This window comes from Pongo pygmaeus, chromosome 18 (genome assembly GCF_028885625.2).
Source record: "Pongo pygmaeus isolate AG05252 chromosome 18, NHGRI_mPonPyg2-v2.0_pri, whole genome shotgun sequence".
NCBI classification, from domain to species: Eukaryota; Metazoa; Chordata; class Mammalia; order Primates; family Hominidae; genus Pongo; species Pongo pygmaeus.
In genome coordinates, this window is record NC_072391.2 from 17,065,059 (window position 1) to 17,085,937 (window position 20,879).

The 20,879-nt window shown below is 44.8% G+C and overlaps 1 protein-coding gene across 3 annotated transcripts in view; it reads left to right on the forward strand.

Moving 5' to 3' along the window:
• The first annotated feature begins 7,127 nt into the window (after nt 1–7,127).
• TXNDC11 (thioredoxin domain containing 11) overlaps nt 7,128–20,879 on the forward strand; it is a 63,711-nt gene continuing 49,959 nt past the window's right edge. The window contains exons 1-4 of one of the 3 annotated variants that reach the window (XM_054453347.2): nt 7,128–7,486; nt 13,772–13,988; nt 15,935–16,032; nt 19,238–19,367. In XM_054453347.2, the coding sequence (XP_054309322.2) occupies nt 7,227–7,486; nt 13,772–13,988; nt 15,935–16,032; nt 19,238–19,367 (705 nt within the window). In that variant the 5' untranslated portion in view covers nt 7,128–7,226. Of the gene's footprint in view, nt 7,487–13,771; nt 13,989–15,934; nt 16,033–19,237; nt 19,368–20,879 lie in introns of those variants that run through there. The other 2 variants (XM_054453349.2, XM_063654337.1) reach the window with 2 other exon arrangements.

Genomic DNA, 20,879 nt, shown 5'->3' on the forward strand with positions numbered 1-20,879 from the left:
GGAGTGCAATGGCACGATCTCGGCTCACTGCAAGCTCCGCCTCCCGGGTTCATGCCATTCTCCTGCCTCAGCCTCCCTAGTAGCTGGAACTCTAGGCGTCCGCCACCACGCCCGGCTAATTTTTTTTTTTCCTTTTTGTATTTCTAGTAGAGACGGTTTCACTGCGTTAGCCAGGATGGTCTCCATCTCCTGACCTCATGATCTGCCCGCCTCGGCCTCCCAAAGTGCTGGGATTACAGGCGTGAGCCACCGTGCCCGACCCAGGAGTGTATCTATCTTTCGTTTTTTTTTTTTTTTTTGAGATAGAGTCTCACTCTGTCACCCAGGCTGGAGTGCAGTGGCGCCATCTCGGCTCACTGCAAGCTCCGCCTCCCGGGTTCACGCCATTCTCCTGCCTCCCGAGTAGCTGGGACTACGTTGAGCCACCGCGCCCGGCCTCAGGAGTGCATCTTAACTGCAAAAATAATCGTGTGTTAGGGTGATGTTTTCTGTAGAATGAAATGGTAATGTTATTCTGCTGAGTTTCCCTAGTCTGATGATGGTTGTTACATTTTTTTCCTTCCATGTACTTTCTCCCAAACTCCTTATATCCTCTTCTTCCAGGGAGAATAGATAATAAAAAGTTGTCTCTGGGCCAGGCACAATGGCTCACACCTGTAATCCCAGCATTTTGGGAGGCCGAGACAGGAGGACCACTTTAGGTCAGGAGTTCAAGACTAGCCTGGTCAACATGGTGAAACCCCATCTCTATTAAAAATACAAAAATTTGCCGGGTGTGGCGGCGGGCACCTGTAATCCCAGTTACTTGGGAGGCTGAGGCAGGAAAATCGCTTGAACCCGGGAGGTGGAGGTTACTGAGATCAGACCGTGTCTCACTCTGTAGCCCAGGCTGGAGTGCAATGTCATGATCTTGACTCACTGCAACCTTTGCCTACCGGGCTCAAGCAATCTTCCCACCTCAGTCTCCCGAGTAGCCGGGATTACAGGCACACACCACCATGCTTGGCTAATTTTTGTATTTGTGGTAGAGATGGGGGCTTCACCAGGTAGGTCTCGAATTCCTGGTCTCAAGTGATTACCCCACCTCAGCCTCCCAAAGTGCTAGGATTACAGGTGTGAGCCACTGCACCCAGCCTGTTTAATGATTAAAAAGCCAGTTGCTTTACCCTTTGCAATCTAGGCTAAAAACAACCTTTGACGATCATATGAGTGTTGAGATTTTTTTTCCAAACTCTCCCTGCATTTTCTGTGCTTCAGCTTTCCACCTTCTCAGCAATTCTCTAAGCTCTGAACCATCTTTTTGGTAAATTCCATTTCTGCTAACTCAGCCAGTTTCATGCTCTGGTTTGCAGCTAAGAACCCTGCCTGCCACACAGCCTTGGTCTCAGCATTAGGAAGTCAATGTTAATTACTCTGGTGAGATCACACCCCCATCTTACAAGTGCTGGGTTTGCAGCAGCTTTGGAGAACAGCATGGTGCGCGGGGAGGTGGAGGGGAGGATAAAAGGAAAGGGGAAAAAAAGTGAACAAGCAAACTCCAATCCCATTTTATTAGTAGAGGAAAGTAATAACTAGTGTGTCAACTTAGGCATGTTATCTGATTTTTTTTTAATGTTTAAAAAATGATTGAGATACAATTCACTTGACAAACTTCACCATTTGTAAGCATACGATTCAGTGGTGTTTAGCATATTCACAATGTTGTGCTATAATCACCACAATCAGTTTTAGAATATTTTCATATTCTAAATAAAGCCCACACGCCTTAGCCATCACTCCCAGAATCTACACACTCGTCCTGCCTCTCAAGCTGTGGACATCCATTAACCTGCCTTCTGTCTCCAGGGATTCTCCTGTCCTAGACATTTTGTATAAATGGAATAATATATGTGGCCTTTTATGACTGGCTTCTTTCTTTAGCATAATTCTCCAATGTTCACCTGTGTCGTGGCATGTATCAGTACTTCATTACTTTTTTTTTGAGATGGAGTTTCGCTCGTCACCCAGGCTGAAGTGCAGTGGCACAATCTTGGCTCACTGCAACCTCTGTCTCCTGGGTTCAAGGAATTCTCCTGCCTCAGCCTCCCGAGTAGCTGGGATTACAGGCATACACCACCACGCCCAGCTAATTTTTTTGGTATTTTTGGTAGAGACGGGGGTTTCACCATGTTAGTCAGGCTGGTCCTGAACTCCTGACCTCAGGTGATCCACCTGCCTTGGCCTCCCAAAGTGCTGGGATTACAGGCATGAGCCACCGTGTCCGGTGGTACTTCATTACTTGTTATAGCCACATAATACTCCACTGTTTGGATGGACCACATTTTAAAAAAATCCATTCATCGGCTGATGGACATTTGGGTTGTTTCTGCTTTTTGGCTATTGTGAATATCAACAGTGCTCTTCAAGAGTTGTGACCTCAGTTTTGTTTGGCTGTAGTGAGCTGTCGCATCTGCCCAGAAGATGTGGAGGCTGCAGGTGAATCTTTTCTACCCTCAGAGACCCCTTCTCTGCACAGTGTTCCCACCCTGTGACTGAGGTGTCCTGGGCAGGGGGGCTGCTGCCCAGATGTGCCCACCCGTCTCCATCACTCACCCTTCCTGGAGCTTCCTATCCTGTGAGGACTGTTTGCATAGAGCCCCCAACCTTTGTTTTGATTTTTGATTTAGTTCTAGGGACCCGCACCAATTAGGAAACTGAAGGAGAGCAGTTAGGGCAGATTTCAAATATTCTTTTTTTTTTTTTTTGGTTTTTTTAGAGACAGGGTCTTGCTCTGTCCCCCAGGCTGGAGTACAGTGGCACAACCTTAGCTCACTGTATCACTGTAGCCTCAACCTTCTGGGCTCAAGTGATCCTCCTGCCTAAGCCCTCCAAGTAGCTAGGACTACAGGCATGCACCACCATGCCCAGCTAATGTTTTTTGTATTTTATTTTTTCTAGAGTTGACATCTCACTATGTTGCCCAGGCTGATCTCCAACTCCTAGACTTAAGCAATCCTCTCACCTTAGCCTCCCAAAGTGCTGGGATTACAGGTTCTCACCTGTACGGTGCCTGATGCCTCAAACACTCTTTAGCTGGCCTGGGGAGATGAGAATACACACTGCTTTATCTGATGCAAGGGATGAATACCCATTTCTAGAAAGCCCATTCTGTGGTGATGATATAAAGTCTCCAAGAACACAAGCACCATTGTCCAGAGTACCCAGGCCAAGGGCCTGCCCTTTTCTTCTGCATAATCTGCTGTCTTGTGTTGTTAGGCATGTCCTGTTTTGTAAGTAAAGGCTTGGAAGCTTTCAAAATTAATAAGCATTGCCAACATGGTGAAACCCCATCTCTACTAAAAACACAAAAATTAGGCTGGGGGTGGTGGCTCACGCCTGTAATCCCAGCACTTTGGGAGGCTGAGGTGGGCGGATCACCTGAGGTTGGGAGTTTGAGACCAGCCTGACCAACACGGAGAAACCCCATCTCTACTAAAAATACAAAATTAGCCAGGTGTGGTGGCGCGTGCCTGTAATCCCAGCTACTCGGGAGGCTGAGGCAGGAGAATCGCTTGAACCCAGGAGGCGGAGGTTGCGGTGAGCCGAGGTCGTGCCACTGCACTCCAGCCTGGGCAACAAGAGTGAAACTCCGTCTCAAGAAAAAAAAAAAATACAAAAATTAGCTGGGCATGGTGGTGTACGCCTGTAGTCCCAGCTACTTGGGAGACTGAGGCAGGAGAATCTTTTGAACCTAGGAGGCAGAGGTTGCAGTGAGCTGAGGTTGCACCACTGCACTCCAGCCTGGGCGACAGAGCAAGACTCCGTCTCGGGAAAAAAAAAAAAATCAAAATTAATAAGCATTAGTTCTCTCTGGCTGCAAAGAAGGATTAATATTGAGCAAATACATGGCCATGCATCACAGTGACACGTTCTGAGAAATACATTGTTAGGTGATACCAGTGTTGTGTGAACATCCATAGCGTACACTCATACAAACCTACACAGTATAGCCTACTACACGCCTAGGCGATTGCTATAGAGTATATGGTATAGCCTATTGCTCCTAGGCTACAAACCAGTACAGCATGTTACTATACTAAATATGTTAGGCAACTGTAACACAGTGGTATTTGTGTATCTAAATTTACCCAAACATACAAAAAGTATAGTGGTCCGGGCCTGGTGGCTTACGCCTTTAATCCCAACACTTTGGGAGGCCAAGGCAGGCAGATCAGTTGAGGTCAGGAGTTCGAGACTAGCCTGGCCACCATGGGAAAACCCCATCACTACAAAAAATACAAAAATTAGCCAGACATGGTGGCACACGCCTGTAATCCCAACTACTTGGGAGGCAGAGGCATGAGAATTGTTTGAACCCAGGAGGTGGAGGTTGTAGTGAGCCGAGATGGTGCCACTGCACTCCAGCCTGGGTGACAGGGCGAGACTCTGTCAAAGAAAAGAAAAGAAAAGGTACAATAAAAACAGTATCATAATTTTCTGGGACCACTGTCACAGCACATGACACATATATATTCCTCTGCCCCATTCCCTCCTCAAACCCTGAGCAACTTGATGTTGGTATAAAAAGTGGCCACGAGGCTGGGCGTGGTGGCTCTCGCCTGTAATCCCAGCACTTTGAGAGGCCGAGGTGGGTGGATCACCTGAGGTCAGGAGTTTGAGACCAGCCTGGCCAACATGGTGAAACCCTATCTCTGCTAAAAATATAAAAATTAGCCAGGTGTGGTGGTGGGCACCTGTAATCCCAGCTACTTGGGAGGCTGAGGCAGGAGAATTGCTTGAATCCAGGAGACGGAGGTTGCAGTGAGCCGACACGGTGCCACTGCACTCCAGCCCGGGTGATAGAGTGAGACTCCATCTCAAAAAAAAAACAAAAAAAAAACGTGGCTACGGAAAGCTCAGATACAAGTTGGTGTGGACAAGTTAGGGCTGATCTAACCTTTGAAAAGTAGTACAGCCTGACCCCAGAGGCCTAGTGTATTTTGAAACAAATTTATAACTGTTTCAGAAGAACGTTCTGGGCCAACTGCAGTGGCTCAGACTTGTGATCCCAGGACTCTGGCAGTCCAGAGCAGGAGGATCACTTGAGGCCAGGAGTTCAAGACCAGCCTGGGCAATACAGTGAGATCCCATCTCTACAAAAAATAAAAAAGAGAACGTTCTGCTGCCAGAGCAGGGCCCCAGTTGCTCAGAAAGTGAAGAGGAAAGGAGGCATTCTTTTATTAATCCAGGGTGGTTTTCTGGTCAGTAAGACCCTGCCTTGCATTTGCTCACAAAGGACTGTGGGTTTCGTGAGATTAAACCACAGACAACAAAAGTACTTTGGACCTTATGAAGCCCTGTGCAAATGTCAGATGTCTTATGGAAGTGTAGGGTAAATTCTGTTCCAGCAAGCTACAGTGGATGAGGACACTGGTGACTTTTGACCATATTTATTTTCTTTAGCAATAAATTGTGTAACTGTAATCCACACAAACGAATCAACAGAAGTATAAATGGCAAATTAGAAAGTTAAAAAAACTCTAACTATATATTTTTTCTCTTAGCTTTTTAAAACAAGATTAACACTGTATGGTTGGGTTTGTAACATAGATAATAAGGGTAATAATAACACAAAACAGGGATGAGGGACAAGTTAAAAATAAAGGAATTAATGTTATACTAGAAAATAGCTACTTTCTACAAAAGAAGGCAGTAAAGAAGAAACAAAAAGATGTGACAGGTGGGCACAGTGGCTCATGCTTTTACATAATCCTAACGCTTTGGGAGGCCAAGGTGGGAGGATCGCTTGAGCCCAGGAGTTCAAGACCAGCCTAGGCAACATGGAGAGAACTTGTCTCTACAAAAAAAAAAAAAAAAATTGGCTGGGCGTAGTCGCACACATCTGTGTTGCCTACTACTTGGGAAGCTGAGGGGGGTGCATCGCTTGAGCTGGGGTTGTCAAGGCTGCAGTGTGCTATGACTGCGCCATTGCACTCCAGCCTGGGTGACACAAGACCCTGTATCAAAAAACAACCAAAAAAAAGGTGACATATAGAAAACAAGTAGTAAAATGGTCGGTGTACATGAACTCACAACATGTTGGGCCTGGGTGGTTGACACATTAAATGTCTGGCCAACTGAGCAAGACAGCCATTGATTGCCCCATTCTACATCCACAGAAGCAGAACCAGACAGGAAGTGATGAGATTTGCACCGGGGTAACATAGCTGACCTGTGGCAGAGGTGGCGTCTCAACTACTGGCCGTTAGCTGTGCCTTTTGTTTGTGGCATAACACCATATTGCCTTAATGCCCTCGAAGTTTTATTCGTCTAGTTTGCCTTAATGCCCTCGAAGTTTTATTCGTCTAGTTTGTAGTTATTGACATTGGAAGACAAGTCCTTTTTTCTTTCTTTTTTTTGAGACAGAGTCTCTCTCGCCCAGGCGGGAGTGCAGTGGCGTTACCTCCACTCACTGCAACCTCCGCCTCCCGGGTTCAAGCAATTCTCTGCCTCAGCCTCCCAAGCAGCTGGGGTTACAGGCGCCCGCCACCACGCCCGGCTAATATATTTGTATTTTTAGTAGAGACGAGGTTTCACCATGTTGGCCAGGCTGGTCTTGAACTCCTGGTCTCATGTAATCTTCCCGCCTTGGCCTCCCAAAGTGCTGGTATTACAGGCTTGAGCCATCGCGCCCGGCCGTGTTTTTTTTTTTTCCTTCAGTTAAGTGGGGATAAAAAACGGCACCTACGTGCTTCGGGGCCTGTAGTGAGAATGGTGGACACGATTGTTGTTGTCGTTACGGCTCCTAAAACCCAGCGCGGCGAGAGGAGACTACAGCGGTGTCAAGTTTCCAAGTGTCCCCCGCGAGCCTTATCCCAAGGGAGCAGCTTCTCCACGCCCCGCGACGGCGCCTGCGCAGACTCCGTGAGCGGGGTCGTGGCCAGTGGTACCAAGGCTGGGCTGCGGGCGGGGCAGGCTTCCGCGCATTTACGTAGTGTGCAGGGCGTGGCCCGTTGGGGGCGGGGGTTTGGGCGGTGTCGGCGCCCGCCCGGACTCCGTGAGCGGTGGGCGGAGCTGCGTGCTCTGGGGTGTGAGGTGGGGCGGACCCCGCGGCGGCGGCGCGGCTGACGTGGAGCGTCCGGGTTAGTGGGTGCGGCGAGCTGCGGGATTGGGGAGCAACGGGCCGGGCCGGGCCTTCGGGCCCGAGGCGGCGGCGGCGGTATAAAGCCGGCGACTGGGAGCATGTAATGTCGGAATGCGGAGGCCGCGGCGGCGGCAGCAGCAGCAGCGAGGACGCCGAGGACGAGGGAGGGGGCGGCGGCGGCGGCGGCCCCGCGGGCTCCGACTGTTTCAGCCCGAGCCCGGCCCCGGCCACAGCGTCCTCGGCGGGCCGGCTCCGTCGCGGGCTGCGTGGCGCCTCCCTTATGGCGCGCCAGCGGCCGGAGCTGCTCTGCGGGGCGGTGGCGCTAGGCTGCGCGCTGCTCCTCGCCCTCAAGTTCACCTGCAGGTGAGGCGGCCCGGACCCTGGGGCCCCGGTACGGCGCTCCCCCTGCTTTGCCGCTTGGAGCCTGCAGGGCCGCGTCGCAGCGGCCTCAGCCGGGGAAGTCGGGCCTGACCTTGCCCAGGACGGCTGACCTCTCCAGGAACCTGCGGCCGCGGCTTCCCACCTTCCCCTCGCCCCGGCCCGCCCGCGGACATTATGGGGAGGCTTCCGGGTGGAGCCCTGCGCCCTATCGTCCGGCTTTAGTGCCGAGGGAGGCGGGTCGGGGGCGCTCCTCACCTGTTGGAGTCACTAGGGTGGACCTGTCACTTCGGCCCGGGCTGTAGGACCCTCATTTCTCACCGATTTCATTCCCCTTAAGCTTCCGGTGTAGTGATCCACAACCGTCCGAGAGTTCCAGACCCCTTTTAGAATTCCCGCACTCATTGATCTAACGATTATTTTTATTTTGAGACGGAGTCACGCTTTGTGTCCCAGGCACGAGTGCAGTGGCGCGATCTCGGCTCACTGCAACCTCCGCCTCCCGGGTTCAAGGGGTTCTTCTGACTCAGCCTCCCGAGTAGCTCGGATTACAGGCGCGCGCCACCACGCCTGGCTAATTTTTGTACTTTTAGTAGAGACGGGGTTTCACCACGTTGACCAGGCTGGTCTCGAACTCGTGACCTCACGTGATCCACCAGTCTCGGCCTCCCAAAGTGCTGGGATTACAGGCGAGAGCCCCCTCACCCGGCCTGATCTAACGATTATTTATCTGCACCTACTATGTGCCGGACGCTCGTCCGGATGAACTTTTTGCTCCCTTGAGTGGATGGGACAGTGAACAAGTAAATATAATATAATTTTTTAAAGCTTCAGTGCTATGCAGGGCATAGAAAGGATGGCGGTGAGGAAAGACTTCCTAAGGAAGTGACATTTGAAGCTTATACAAAAAGGAGAAGGGACCAGCGCTGGGAAGATCTCGGGGGAGCGTGTCCAAGGTAGAGCGAACAGCAAATGCAGAGGTTCTGAGGCTGGACAAGCTTGTTTCCCTGGAATTCATAAAAAGGCCTGGCAGTAGGCTGGGGTGTAGGGAGTAGGAACATGAAAGCTCATGTGTGTCTTTTCAGGAATGTACACACATACAAAATTTGCTCTATATTTCAGGTGTACTTCTGGTCTCCCAAATCCACAGTGGGTCTTTTGGGATTCCAATTTATAAGATCTATATTGCTACTATGATATCTGTGATTTCACCTCGGAACATTTTTGAGTTTATTTAGCACGATATGTGGCCAGTTGTCAAAGAGGTGTCAAAAGTTTGGGGATTTTAGTGGAAAGATAAATTATAACTCTCGGTGAGCATTTTCCATAGGCCAGGTACTGTCAGCAGGGTTTCTCAGTCTTGGCACCGTTGATATTTTGGGTCAGATAATTCTGTGTTATGGGGGCTGCCCTGACCACTGTAGGATGTTGAGCAGCATCCCTGGCCTCTACCCACTAGATAACCAGTAGCACACCCCACAAGATGTAACAACCTACAATGGCTTCAGACATTGTTAGATGTCCCCTGGGAGCAAAATTGCCTGCTTGGGAACCACTGTTTCCATGAATGCGTTTATTCGTTTAGTACATAATTGAGAGCCTAGTATGGGTGTCATTTAAATCTTACAATCCCCATTAAAGTTTGAATATACTGTTATCTTTCCCAGTGCACAGATGAAGGAGTCCAGCCTTGGTGATGTTTCAGAACCTGCCCCAAAGCACACCTACGTGTTAAGTGGCTGAGCTGGAATTTGAATCCTTTATTGTCAGGACCTACTAGATTCTTAACCTTGTACTTTATTCTTGTCTCCCACAAGGACAATGTACAAAGGATTTTACAAGGTAGAGTGTTGCGAGGTGACATTTAGGTTCAAATTAGGAAGAGAGGTTTCCCCCTCCAGGGGTGTGGAGTTCATTTACATCGGTTTGTTAAAGTATAGAAATAATGGTTAATGTTTGTTCTGAGACAGCATGGCTTAATTGATATGGAAGTCCTTCCTTTGAGATTCAGAAGGAAGGAAGAGAGTAAATCCAGTTACTAGAGTAGGCAGAATGAGATCCTTTCTTGCTTCAGGCAAGGAGAGGGAACCAGTAAATGGCTGCTGCTTCATCTTCTTTCTGTGTCACTGGCAAATTTGACAGTCTTTTAATAGACTCACATTAATTTTTTAGGGTCATCTTTGATTGAATGGTGTCATGATACTGTTTATTGCTGTGCAACTGGCTAACATTTCTACCCCCCTTTTCCTCGTTCACTTTTAAAATCTTTGCTTTAATAAGGAGATAGGCTTAAGGGAGAATAGGATTTTTTTTTTTTTTTTTTTGATCTCGGCTCACCGTAACCTCCGACTCCTGGGATCAAGTGATTCTCCTTCCTCAGCCCCCCGAGTAGCTGGGATTACAGGTGCGCGCCACCATGCCCAGCTAATTTTTGTATTTTTAGTAGAGATAGGGTTTCACCATGTTGACCAGGCTGGTCTCGAACTCCTGACCTCAGGTAGTCCTCCTACCTCAGCCTCCCAAAGTGCTGGGATTACAGGTGTGAGCCACCGCGCCCAGCCTAGGATTTTTGTTTTTAATTTAATTTTTATGAACAGCTCCAGGCTTGAAATAAATGACTGCTCTCTTCAAAGTCTGTGGCTTGGCTGAGTTCAAACCATCTAATATGGAAAAGGTTGATTTGAGGTTGGGCCACAGTGAATAATTGTGCATTTCTGGGCATCTAATCTTTACTTACCTGCGTCTCTTTATCCTGCTCGCCTTTCTTTTACCTTGATTTAGAGGGAAAAAAATTGTCTGTGTGTAGATACATATGTATGTATACATGTATTTATTTTGCTTTATTCCATTTTGTAATTTCAAAGCTGCCTCGAATGGTCTTTGCAAGGAAGTGATGTAGGGTGTGAATTTCATAGGAAAATTGGGGTTTCAACAGGCCTTTTTTTTATGTTGCCCAGGCTGGAGTGCAGTGGCTATTCACAGGTGCAATTATGGCATGCTACAGCCTCAAACTGCGGGACTTAGGTAATTCTCCTGCCTCAGCCTCCTGAGTATAGTAGCTGGGACTATAGGCACATGCTACTGGCTCAGCAACAACAGGCCTTCTTATCTGCAACCAACTCTTGAGTTTTTTGTACCCGAGACATACCCCTCATAGCTGCAGGAAATCTTTGCTCTGTGTACAGTTTCTCTAAAATGTGAAGCAGATTGATGAGTTAAATAGAAACTCACCAATGTTTCTGATGGAGTAGAGGCGAGTGTTTCTTCTCCCTGGCCAATATTTAATTTTTGATTGGCCTTGTACTTTATCTGGCTCATTTAGGAATGCTTCTGAATATGCAGAGCAAAATTACTGAGTTGCCCTTTATCCTTTCGTTGGCTGTCAGACCTACATTTTTCCTCAGATTGCATTATTTGATGCCTACATTGTATTTTTCTTTCTTTTGAGATGGAGTTTTGCTCTTTTTTCCCAGGCAATGGCGTGGAGTGCAATGGCATGATCTTGGCTCACTGCAACCTCCGCCTCCTGTGTTCAAGCGATTCTCCTGCCTCAGCCTCCCAAGTGGCTGGGATTACAGGTGTGCACCACCATGCCCAGCTAATTTTGTATTTTTAGTAGAAATGGGGTTTCACGGTGTTGGTCAGGCTGGTCTTAAACTCCTGACCTCATGTGATCCCCCCGCCTCGGTCTCCCGAAGTGCTGGGATTACAGGCGTGAGCCACGACGCTTGGCCATATGCAGTTCGAATGGTAGAAAAGTAATTTCTCCAAAGAGCAGAATTTTGGATCTCTTGAAAACGTGTTTTTTTTTTTTTTTTTCCTTGTAGTGCCCTCCCGACCTCTTACGTGGCTATCTTCTTATCGTTCTGGTCTCAGAGCTTAAATTATAGCACCTCCCAAGCCACCACTCCATCAGAGGAGCTACCATATCCTTCTGTACATTACCTTGTTAAATTTTTCACATAGCGAGCGTTTTGTATATTTTTATCGTTTACACATTTGATGTTTTTCCTGTCTTCCTCCCCTACAAAATGATCTCCTCGACAACACACAGTGCTAACTGCCGCAGCCTCAGTGCTTGTGCCCAAAGCACAGTCACAGCTGCTCAGTAAAGAATTTTTGAATAATTGTGTAAGTGATTGAGTTTTTCAGGTTATGAAGGCATTCTGCATAGACTGAAAGCTCTCTGATTGATGGTTAAAATATTAGTTTGAGTGAATAAATAGGTGACTTGCTCTGTTGAATACTTCTGCCTGTTCTGGAATTTCATATAAATGCAGTCATAGTGCATGTAGTCTTTAGCACTTTTTTCACTCAGCATAATCATTTTGAGACTCATCCAAGTTATAGTATATATGAGTAGGTTTTGTTTTCCATTTTTATTGTGGAGTAACATTTAAGTAAACTGGGGTAAGAATATACCCCAGTTTATCATTTTACCTCATGAGTCATGCCAGCTTTCTTATGCTTACTATTTACATAGTTTTTCTTTTCCCATCCTTATGCCTTTATCCTGTGTCTTTATATTTAAGATATATCTCGTTTAGATAGTGCATAATTGGGTCTTGCTTTATCCTGTCTGGCAGTCTGCTCCTCTTAATTAGGTTGCTTCCTTTTTTTTTTTTTTTTTTTTGAGAGATGTAGTCTCTCTCTGTTGCCCAGGCTGAGTGCAATGGCATGATCTTGGCTCACTGCAATCTACGCGATTCTCCTGCCTCAGCCTCCCGAGTAGCTGGGACTATAGGCATGTGCCACCACACCCGGCTAATTTTTTGTATTTTTTCAGTAGAGACGGGGTTTCACCGTGTTAGCTAAGATGGTCTCAGTCTCCTGAGCTCGTGATCTGCCCGTCTCGGCTTCCCGAAGTGCTGGGATTACAGGCGTGAGCTACTGCGCCTGGCCCCTCCTTTTATATTTAACGTAGTTGTTGAGGTAGTTGGGTTTAAGTCTACCTTTGTGCTCCTTGTTTTCCATTCGTACCGTCTTGCTTTTGTTCTTTTCTTGTTCCTTTACTTACTTAACTTTCTTTTTTTTTTTTTTTTTTTTTTTTTTTTTTAAGATGGAGTTTTGTTCTAGTCACCTAGGCTGGAGTGCAATGGTGCAATCTCGGCTCACTGCAACCTCCGCCTCCCGGGTTCAAGCGATTCTCATGTCTCAGCTTCCCGAGTAGCTGGGATTACAGGCACCCATCACCACACCCAGCTACTTTTTTATTTTGAGTAGAGACGGGGTTTCACCATGTTGGCCAGGCTGGTCTTGAACTCCTGACCTCAGGAGATCTGCCTGCCTCGGCCTCCCAAAGTGCTGGAATTACAGGCGTGAGTCACCTCGCCTGGTCTCCTTTACTTTCTTTGGGGTTAATCTCATCGTGTTTTAGGTTTCCATGTTTATGTTCTCTATTTATCTCGTTTAGATAGTGCATAATTGGGTCTCATTTGTTTCTTAGCAAAGCTGCTCTAATGGTTTTGTGGTATGTGAGTGCAGATGCATGGACAGCTCAGGGTGTTTACTAGGGCCCTTCTACTTGGTGGGATGCAGCCTGGGCCTAGACCTTTAGGTCTTGATGGGGAAAGTTACTTCTGACCACTTGTTTGTTCAGCGTTCTTTTCTTTTTCCTCCTGATCTGTTTCTTGTGGGAAGCTCAAGTGTTCAAAAAGCCCATTTTCCAGGTAAATAGGCTGTTGCTTTGTTACTTATCTTCATTAGACTTAGGATTATGATATATATCTGGAGGAATGTATATTATTGTTGAATTGTTAGTGTTACCTGAATGCCCTGGATAAGTACAAGCCAACTCCAGCTAATAAGCTTAATGTTTTCTCAGAGTTGAGTTGATTGTAAGCATCTCCCATGGAAGTCTTGTTAGTGGTAGTTTACATGCTCCCTCACCGTAATTCTGAGCTCGCATGCTGGTGGCTCTAAAGCCCTGGAGATAAGTGGCTTCTGTGGAGAGCCAGGCTGCAGAAAAAGGAGGATGAAGTCTTTGGGGTGTGGGGAGCAGGAATATGGATTATTCAGAGACATCCTTCTCTGCTCTCCGCTGCCCTTCCAGCCTACACCTAGGGGACAGAATCTCAGAGAATTGTTTCCAACATATTATTCATGTCTTGCATTTGCTCAGCCAGATGTTGCCTTTCTAGGGCAGTGATTTTGGGACTCCATTTTCTTATTCAAAAGAGGATTTTTCTTTTAAGCTTCATTCTACTTCCACAGAGTTATTTTTAGAAGAAGATAAACTAAGCAATCTTTTCTGTGTTTGCTCTTTTTTAGTCGAGCAAAAGATGTGATAATACCAGCAAAGCCACCTGTCAGCTTTTTCTCCCCGAGGTCTCCAGTCCTTGACCTCTTCCAGGGGCAGCTGGACTATGCAGAGTATGTTCGACGGGATTCAGAGGTGGTACTGCTGTTCTTCTATGCCCCTTGGTGTGGACAGTCCATCGCTGCCAGGGCAGAAATTGAGCAAGCAGCGAGTCGGCTTTCAGATCAGGTAATGCTCACATTCAGCTTAAGAATCAAATGACTGTCAGTCCTATATGTAGGGCAGGATGTCCCCACAGAGACACCTTGCCCAACGGGCAGACTTTGCCAGGGTGAACTCCAGGAGTCCTTTCTAAGTTACAGAGCTTTCTATAAAGCAACAGGAAGGATTTCCAATTGTGGTGATTGTAGTCCGAGGCAAGTGTGGTAGCAGATTCTGAATCTCATAACACAGGCCAATGCTTATCCTGGGGTGCCATACTGTTTGGTTTCAGCATTGAAAAAGGTCGAGGGACTGAAAACCCTAGTTCTTGCATATCCATTTGATACTTGCTAGTTAGGTATTTTAGGTAAGAAAATGTATGTATGATATGACTGCATTGTAACAAGGCCGACCTTTTAAATATATGGACCAGAACTATATTCAGCAGATAAGGAATGCCACCTTTGGGCTAGGTAAGAAAGATATATAGGCAAATAAGTCACCTGTTATGGCAGTGGTTTTCAGCCCAGTGGACCCCAGTTGCACTTTAGAAAATAAGTATTTTATGATGTTCCCTTTACTTCCTGAAAGGAATTCATAGATGATAAAGTTTTCCTATACATGTAATTTCAAAATAATCTAATGCACTGATTGTAACATAGAGGTGGGGGGGGGAGAAAGTAATTTGTAACTAAATGATATATATTTTAGTACGTAAGTGCACGGTCAAAACAGGTCCATATACCTTTACGTAGAACCACTGTGAATGGGATAGTTACGAACGTAGACTGATAAAGGTGATATGTTGGTGACTTACCTGCCACATGGACATTGCTCTCAGTAATTGATCATCCTAAATGGTGAACAATCTTGGTAAAATCCTGAACTACGGAAAGCCCTTTCTGCTCTCAGTTTACATAGAAGTTGCATTCCTGAAAAATTCAGTGAACACAAAAAGCATTTTTTAGATTCACATGTAAAATGGAGCTAGGTTCTGGGCTTGGATAATAACAGTTTTTCCCCAGCATCAGTGTTTGGCAGGCATTTTGAACTTCGCTGGAATGCTATGGATGACTTTTCTGTGTGCAAGGCAGGTTTGAGTGTAGCAGGACATCTACCAACACCCCTGCCCTACATATGCACTGTAGCTTCCCCCAGTCATTGCAGCAAGCAAAAAACATCCCACAGATTTCTAAGACTGTCCTGCTCAGAACCACTGATCTGAAGTAACGTGTGTAGGCAGCCGAGTTCCAGAAGTTGATTTGGAACTGTCAGTTGGTTTTTCTTAGAAACTGTGGAGCCTTCCAAATTTAGAGAACAAAGTTCATGTTGCCCATGTTGGGCACAAGAGGGAAATCTATTGTGTTTTATTAATAAGTGTGAATTAGCTACCTTACTGTCAGCCTAAGCAGTATGTCCTTCTGAGTGATGGCATTAGTATTATAATAATGATATTCTGGTGTGTCAGGCCCCATGCTAATTCTCAATCTCTTTGCAAGCCGATGCTGTCAGCCCTGTTTTTCTGAAGCAGGACCGCAGGCGTAAGGGGTGAAGCAGTTTGTTTACGATTATGTAGTGACAGGTGGTAGGGGTTATAGTGCAATCCAGCGACTGCTGCTGCTTTTTTTTAAAAAAAATTTTCAGCTCCTTCCAAATTGAGAGTTTACTATTCCATGGACTGAGTAGGGAAAATAGTGGGTTTATTTTTGGAAACACACAGAAATCTTTTGAACTGTATTGCATGGTAAGATTGGTAAACACGGTCCAAGTCCTCACTGGACATCATAGATAAGAGTATGTCTTTCTTTTTTGTATTAGTGGTAAATGATGACCTTTGAAAACTGGAAAGTTTTTTTCATAGTTTCTGTTTCAGCGAGAGAGGAATTGTTCCATTTTTAAATTTCATCTTTTAAATCTTGGTAACTTTTCAGTTGTTATTCATAGTCATTTGAAAACCTTTTTTGGCTCTGCAGGTGTTGTTTGTGGCAATTAACTGTTGGTGGAACCAGGGGAAATGCAGAAAACAGAAACACTTCTTTTATTTTCCTGTAATATATCTGTATCATCGGAGGTAAGAACTTTTTGAATAGCGTTTCTCATTCCAGTTTAATTTGCCAGTTTATAAATGAATTTTGCATTTTTTCTGTATTAAAGTATTAGATATTCACTATAGAAAATTCAGATAATACAGATAAGCACAAATTAAATAAAAAGATCTGGATAATCCACCCCCCTTTTTAAAGCTAAACATGGGATCAGGCAGTAGTAATACTATTTCCTAAACTGATTTTCTCACTGTTTTGAGCATCTTTTCATGTCATTACACATTTTACAGCATTGTTTTTAAAAGTACCAATTACTCCAATGTATTTCAGATATCGTAAGAGTGTTTTGTAAAAATACACCAAATTTCTTATCCTTTCACCTGGAGGCATAGCAGAGTCCAGAGTGTATCTTACCATCTATTCTATTGGGAAGAAAATTACTACAGGGCACAGTCCCATGTCCACAATTCTTTTTTTTTTTTTTTTTTTTGAGACGGAGTCTCACTCTGTTGCCCAGGCTGGAGTGCAGTGGCGCGATCTCTGCTCACTGCAAGCTTGGCCTCCCAGGTTCATGCCGTTCTCCTGCCTCAGCCTCCCGAGTAGTTGGGACTACAGGCGCCCACCACCCCGCCCAGCTACTTTTTTTTGTATTTTTAGTAGAGATGGGGTTTCACCACCCATGTCCACAATTCTAAAGTCCCAAAGAGGGCTGAAAAACGGAAAGAGTTTTATTTTATCTTATTTTATTTAATTTTTTTTGAGACGGAGTTTAGCTTTTGTTGCCCAGGCTGGAATGCAGTGGTGCAATCTCGGCTCACTGCAGCCTCCGCCTCAGGGTTTAAGCAGTTCTGCTGCCTCAGCCTCCCGAGTAGCTGGGATTACAGGTGGCTGCCACCACACCCGGCTAATTTTTGTATTTTTAGTAGAGACGGGGTTTTACCATGTTGCCAGACTGATCTCGACCTAGGCTGTAGTAGAGTACAGCCCAGACCCTGCTGTGAATGATAAGTAATGTCTAAAAATCTGACTTGAAGAGTTTTGGAGATAGGAGATAGGACTTCGGACTTCCTTCAGAGTGATTGGCTTGAAGTTTGTTGAAAGTAAAATGGGTAAAGGAGATTTGATCAGTAGAGAGCTTTCCTTTTTCCTTCTAAACTTCTTGGGCCATAATCAATGGGGATTTATAGCAAACATGCACAAACAATGATTTGTGGGTTCTCTGTCACATTCCATCCCATTTCCGTGTATATAACATAAACTGTTGTCTGGCACATAGTATTGACTCCCAGGAACTATTAGATAGTATTTGGGCAAAAACACACTTTTCTACCCCATCTCTACCTCCACATTTTCCTCTGGATATTAGATGTTTGTATTTTAGTATTTGTAGTAAGAAGCCAGTTTTTGCTTAGGGACCACTAAGACCATTTTCAGATTTCTTCCCCACTTTTTGGCCAGTAACTTGGAGGTTCTGCCTTTACATGGAAGGTTCAAGTACAGGTTTTTTCGGATACAGGAATACTTTCTCAGAGTTACTGTTTTTGTTTTAAAGGTAAGTGTAAGGTGGTGTACTTAACTCTGTGCTCTGTAACGGGATGATGAGCTTTCCCTGCTGAGGTCCTTGCATTTCTTTTTGGCTTTGAAAAAAGGCATGGAAGCCTAGTGGGGGAGTAATAGTCCTTTCAAGCTGCTCAGAGGTGGACTTAACGTGATGCGACATTAAAATCAGAAGAGTTCCATGGAATCAAGTACAAATGTCATTTTGGGATATGCAGGTATACAGTATTGTCATATATATACTATTTGCTTGCTTAGCTTTTGCAGAAAGATTGAAGGGACCTCAAAGGAACTTTAGAAATATGTCCAACCTTCTTATTTTACAGATGAGGAATTTGAGGTGGTACGCACCTTGAAATGCCCGCCTCCAAACCCCTGTCTTTGCGTTGTTAGCTTTTACAAGTTACTAGGACCCTTGTAATGTCACAACAGGAAAACTCATCAAAGCCTCTTGGCCTGAGTGGTTGAGGTTTCCAGACTGGTAGCTCCTTTTTCCGGAACAAAATAAGTTAGATGCTTTTTTGATTTCTTCCTTCAAATTAAAAATTATTGGTGGTTGGTGGGGTTGGTGGTGGTGGTAATTTTTAAACTGAACTAATTTGCAGTAAGTCTTGATTTGGTAGAATTATTAACTGTCTCCCAGCTGTAATGTAGAGAATGCTGTTTGTCACTTTTTTTCATGCTAATATTCCTTTGACATCATTCTGCAGTGCACATGGAAGAATTGTGTTTATCTCATCACGTGTGTGTGTGTGTGTGTGTGAATTTCTGTCACCATGTATTATGGTATTATAATCACAGCCTTTATAAAATTCTTCACTGGGCTCTATTGTTGCTGTTAACAGTAAGCTTAATGTCAATTTCTGTTTAGAGAAAAGAACGATTATGCAGTTGTTGAATTTCACCGTAACCCCCCAGCCCTTGCCACCTACCATCCAATTATATTTGGGCAGTGTCTGTATTGTGCGAGACTGAAGAGAGGCACGTGATAATTCTGATTAGCTTAGGAGGATAACTGAATAGTGGTGGTATTACTTAGCAGCACTGAATCAAATTCTGTGTGTCCCCAGGCACAACTGGAGGGGAAAGGAAGAAAGATCATTTATACAGGTCACTGACTTCAGACCTTCACATAATTTGTTGTTGTTGTAATAAAGCTTCAAATAGGTTTAAGGTTCATTCAGTGATCCTTTGTCCGCCTATTTCTTTTTAGTAGGCCAAGGGCCGACTGTTCAACCTGTCCCTTACCTCACAGTGACTAGTAGAAGGAAAGTCTGCCCGCCTACATTGAATTGTATAGTTAAATCCTGGAATCCCTTAGCATGTGGTCAATTTCTAGGGTTGTCTTTCTGTTTTGTTTTTAAAAGAACTATTGTGGGAATAAATTTTTTTTTCAGAGATAAGACTAAATGTTCTTTGGCAATTCAGTTTGCAGTTGAATTCAAGATCATAGAAGGGTAGGGGCTGCTTGCACCTCTCCTCACCTAAAATGCTTATTCTTAATTCTCTGGTCACCTCCTGAGCAAAGCAGGCTACTGATCAGTGACTTGGTTGGATCCCAAAGCAAGACACTTTCATTTTGTGGTGGTGATAATTTTAGTTATACATTACAGGCTTAATGCATGGTGTATTATTTTTATTATTTTTATTTTTATTTTTATTTTTTGGTACTAGTTTTGGACCAATCGAATACAAAGGCCCCATGAGTGCTGTTTACATTGAGACGTTTGTCCGCCGGGTGATGAAACCACTTCTCTACATCCCATCTCAATCAGAATTACTAGATTTTCTCTCAAACTACGAGGTACTTGTCTTTCATATCTCCTCCTCCATACTCAAGGCCTTTCACTGGGTTGTATTGGATTGTTTGTATTAAAGGGGTTTAAAAAAATACCTCCTGAATTGCAGCAAGTAAAAGGTCATGTGATAGATCAGCCCCAGTTAAATGCTTTTTGAGATACTGATCCAAGAGAGTTTTAAGAGAATAGAGCACTAGCAAAGTCTTTGTTTTTCGTTAGGGAATTTTCAACACATTTTCATCTTGCCTCACAGTTAACTTAGAGTAGATGAGAATTAACTTACAATTTATGTGCAACTGCAAATTTCTAAGAATATTATTTGACACTTCTCATAGCATTGTACTATGAGATACCTGGTTTCTCTTGTCAGTTGTAGTTTGATTTTTTTGAAAACTGGAAATATGTTCCCTTCCATATTATGACGTATATAACTATTTCAAGGTCTTAATTACAGAAAGTTTTCTAACTTTCCTAATGTAGCTTCTTTCCTGCTTCCCCATTGCCAACTTCAACCCCTGTTAAATTATTATTATTATTATTTTATTATTATTTTATAATGTAAATTATTTTTATAGTATTTTCTTTTTTGAGACAGAGTCTTGCTCTGACACCCAGGCTGGAGTGCAATCTCAGCTCACTGCAAACTCCACTTCCTGGGTTCAAGTGCTTCTTGTGCCTCAGCCACCCAAGTAGTTGGGATAACAGGCAGTGCCACCACACCCAGCTAATTTTTGTATTTTCACTAAAGAGGGTTTCGCCAAGTTGACCAGGCTGGTCTTGAACTCTGGGCCTCAAGTGATCCTCCCATGTTGGCCTCCCCTCACAGTGCTGGGATTACAGGTGTGAGACACCACGCCCAGCCCTGTAGGATCTTTAATGCATGTTAAGACTGGCTTATTTTTAGGCCAGTATTGGGATTATTGAAATATGTAGCCTCAAAAAATTATAAAAGTAGTTCTGCAAAAAATTCACTGGAACAAGTATAAAATCATACTTGAGTAAAAGTAAAATGATACTTACGTACAACAAAATCAAGACCATAAATACCTGACAGAGATTAAAAAACCATGTATATCCAGACCTTCCTGACAGTTTAGAATTGTGGCTAGTCGAATTTTACTGTTTGCACTATTTATATTCTGTATAGATTGGATACACATTTTTTCACCAGAACATCAGTATAGCTTTTTTGAATCATGTTGGAAACTCTACGTATGTGTTAACTATTAGCAGAGATTCCCCAGGCAGCAGTATGAATATCTAGTTATTCTGCTTATAGTTCTTAGCTATGCATCAGAGTAACTACTCCTTAATTACATAGATAGCAGATGGATGTCTGTGCGCCTCAGAGGCCTGCCCCTCATTTTCCCTGGGCAGGCTGGTGGGTGAGGGCTATATTAAGAGGCAGGGTACTGGGGTCTGATCCCTTTGGCACACTCACTGGGTCTGTGATTTGGGGCGGGTTCCTCACTTCCTGGGCATCAGGAGCCTGGGCCAGGGTATCCTTGAGATTCCTT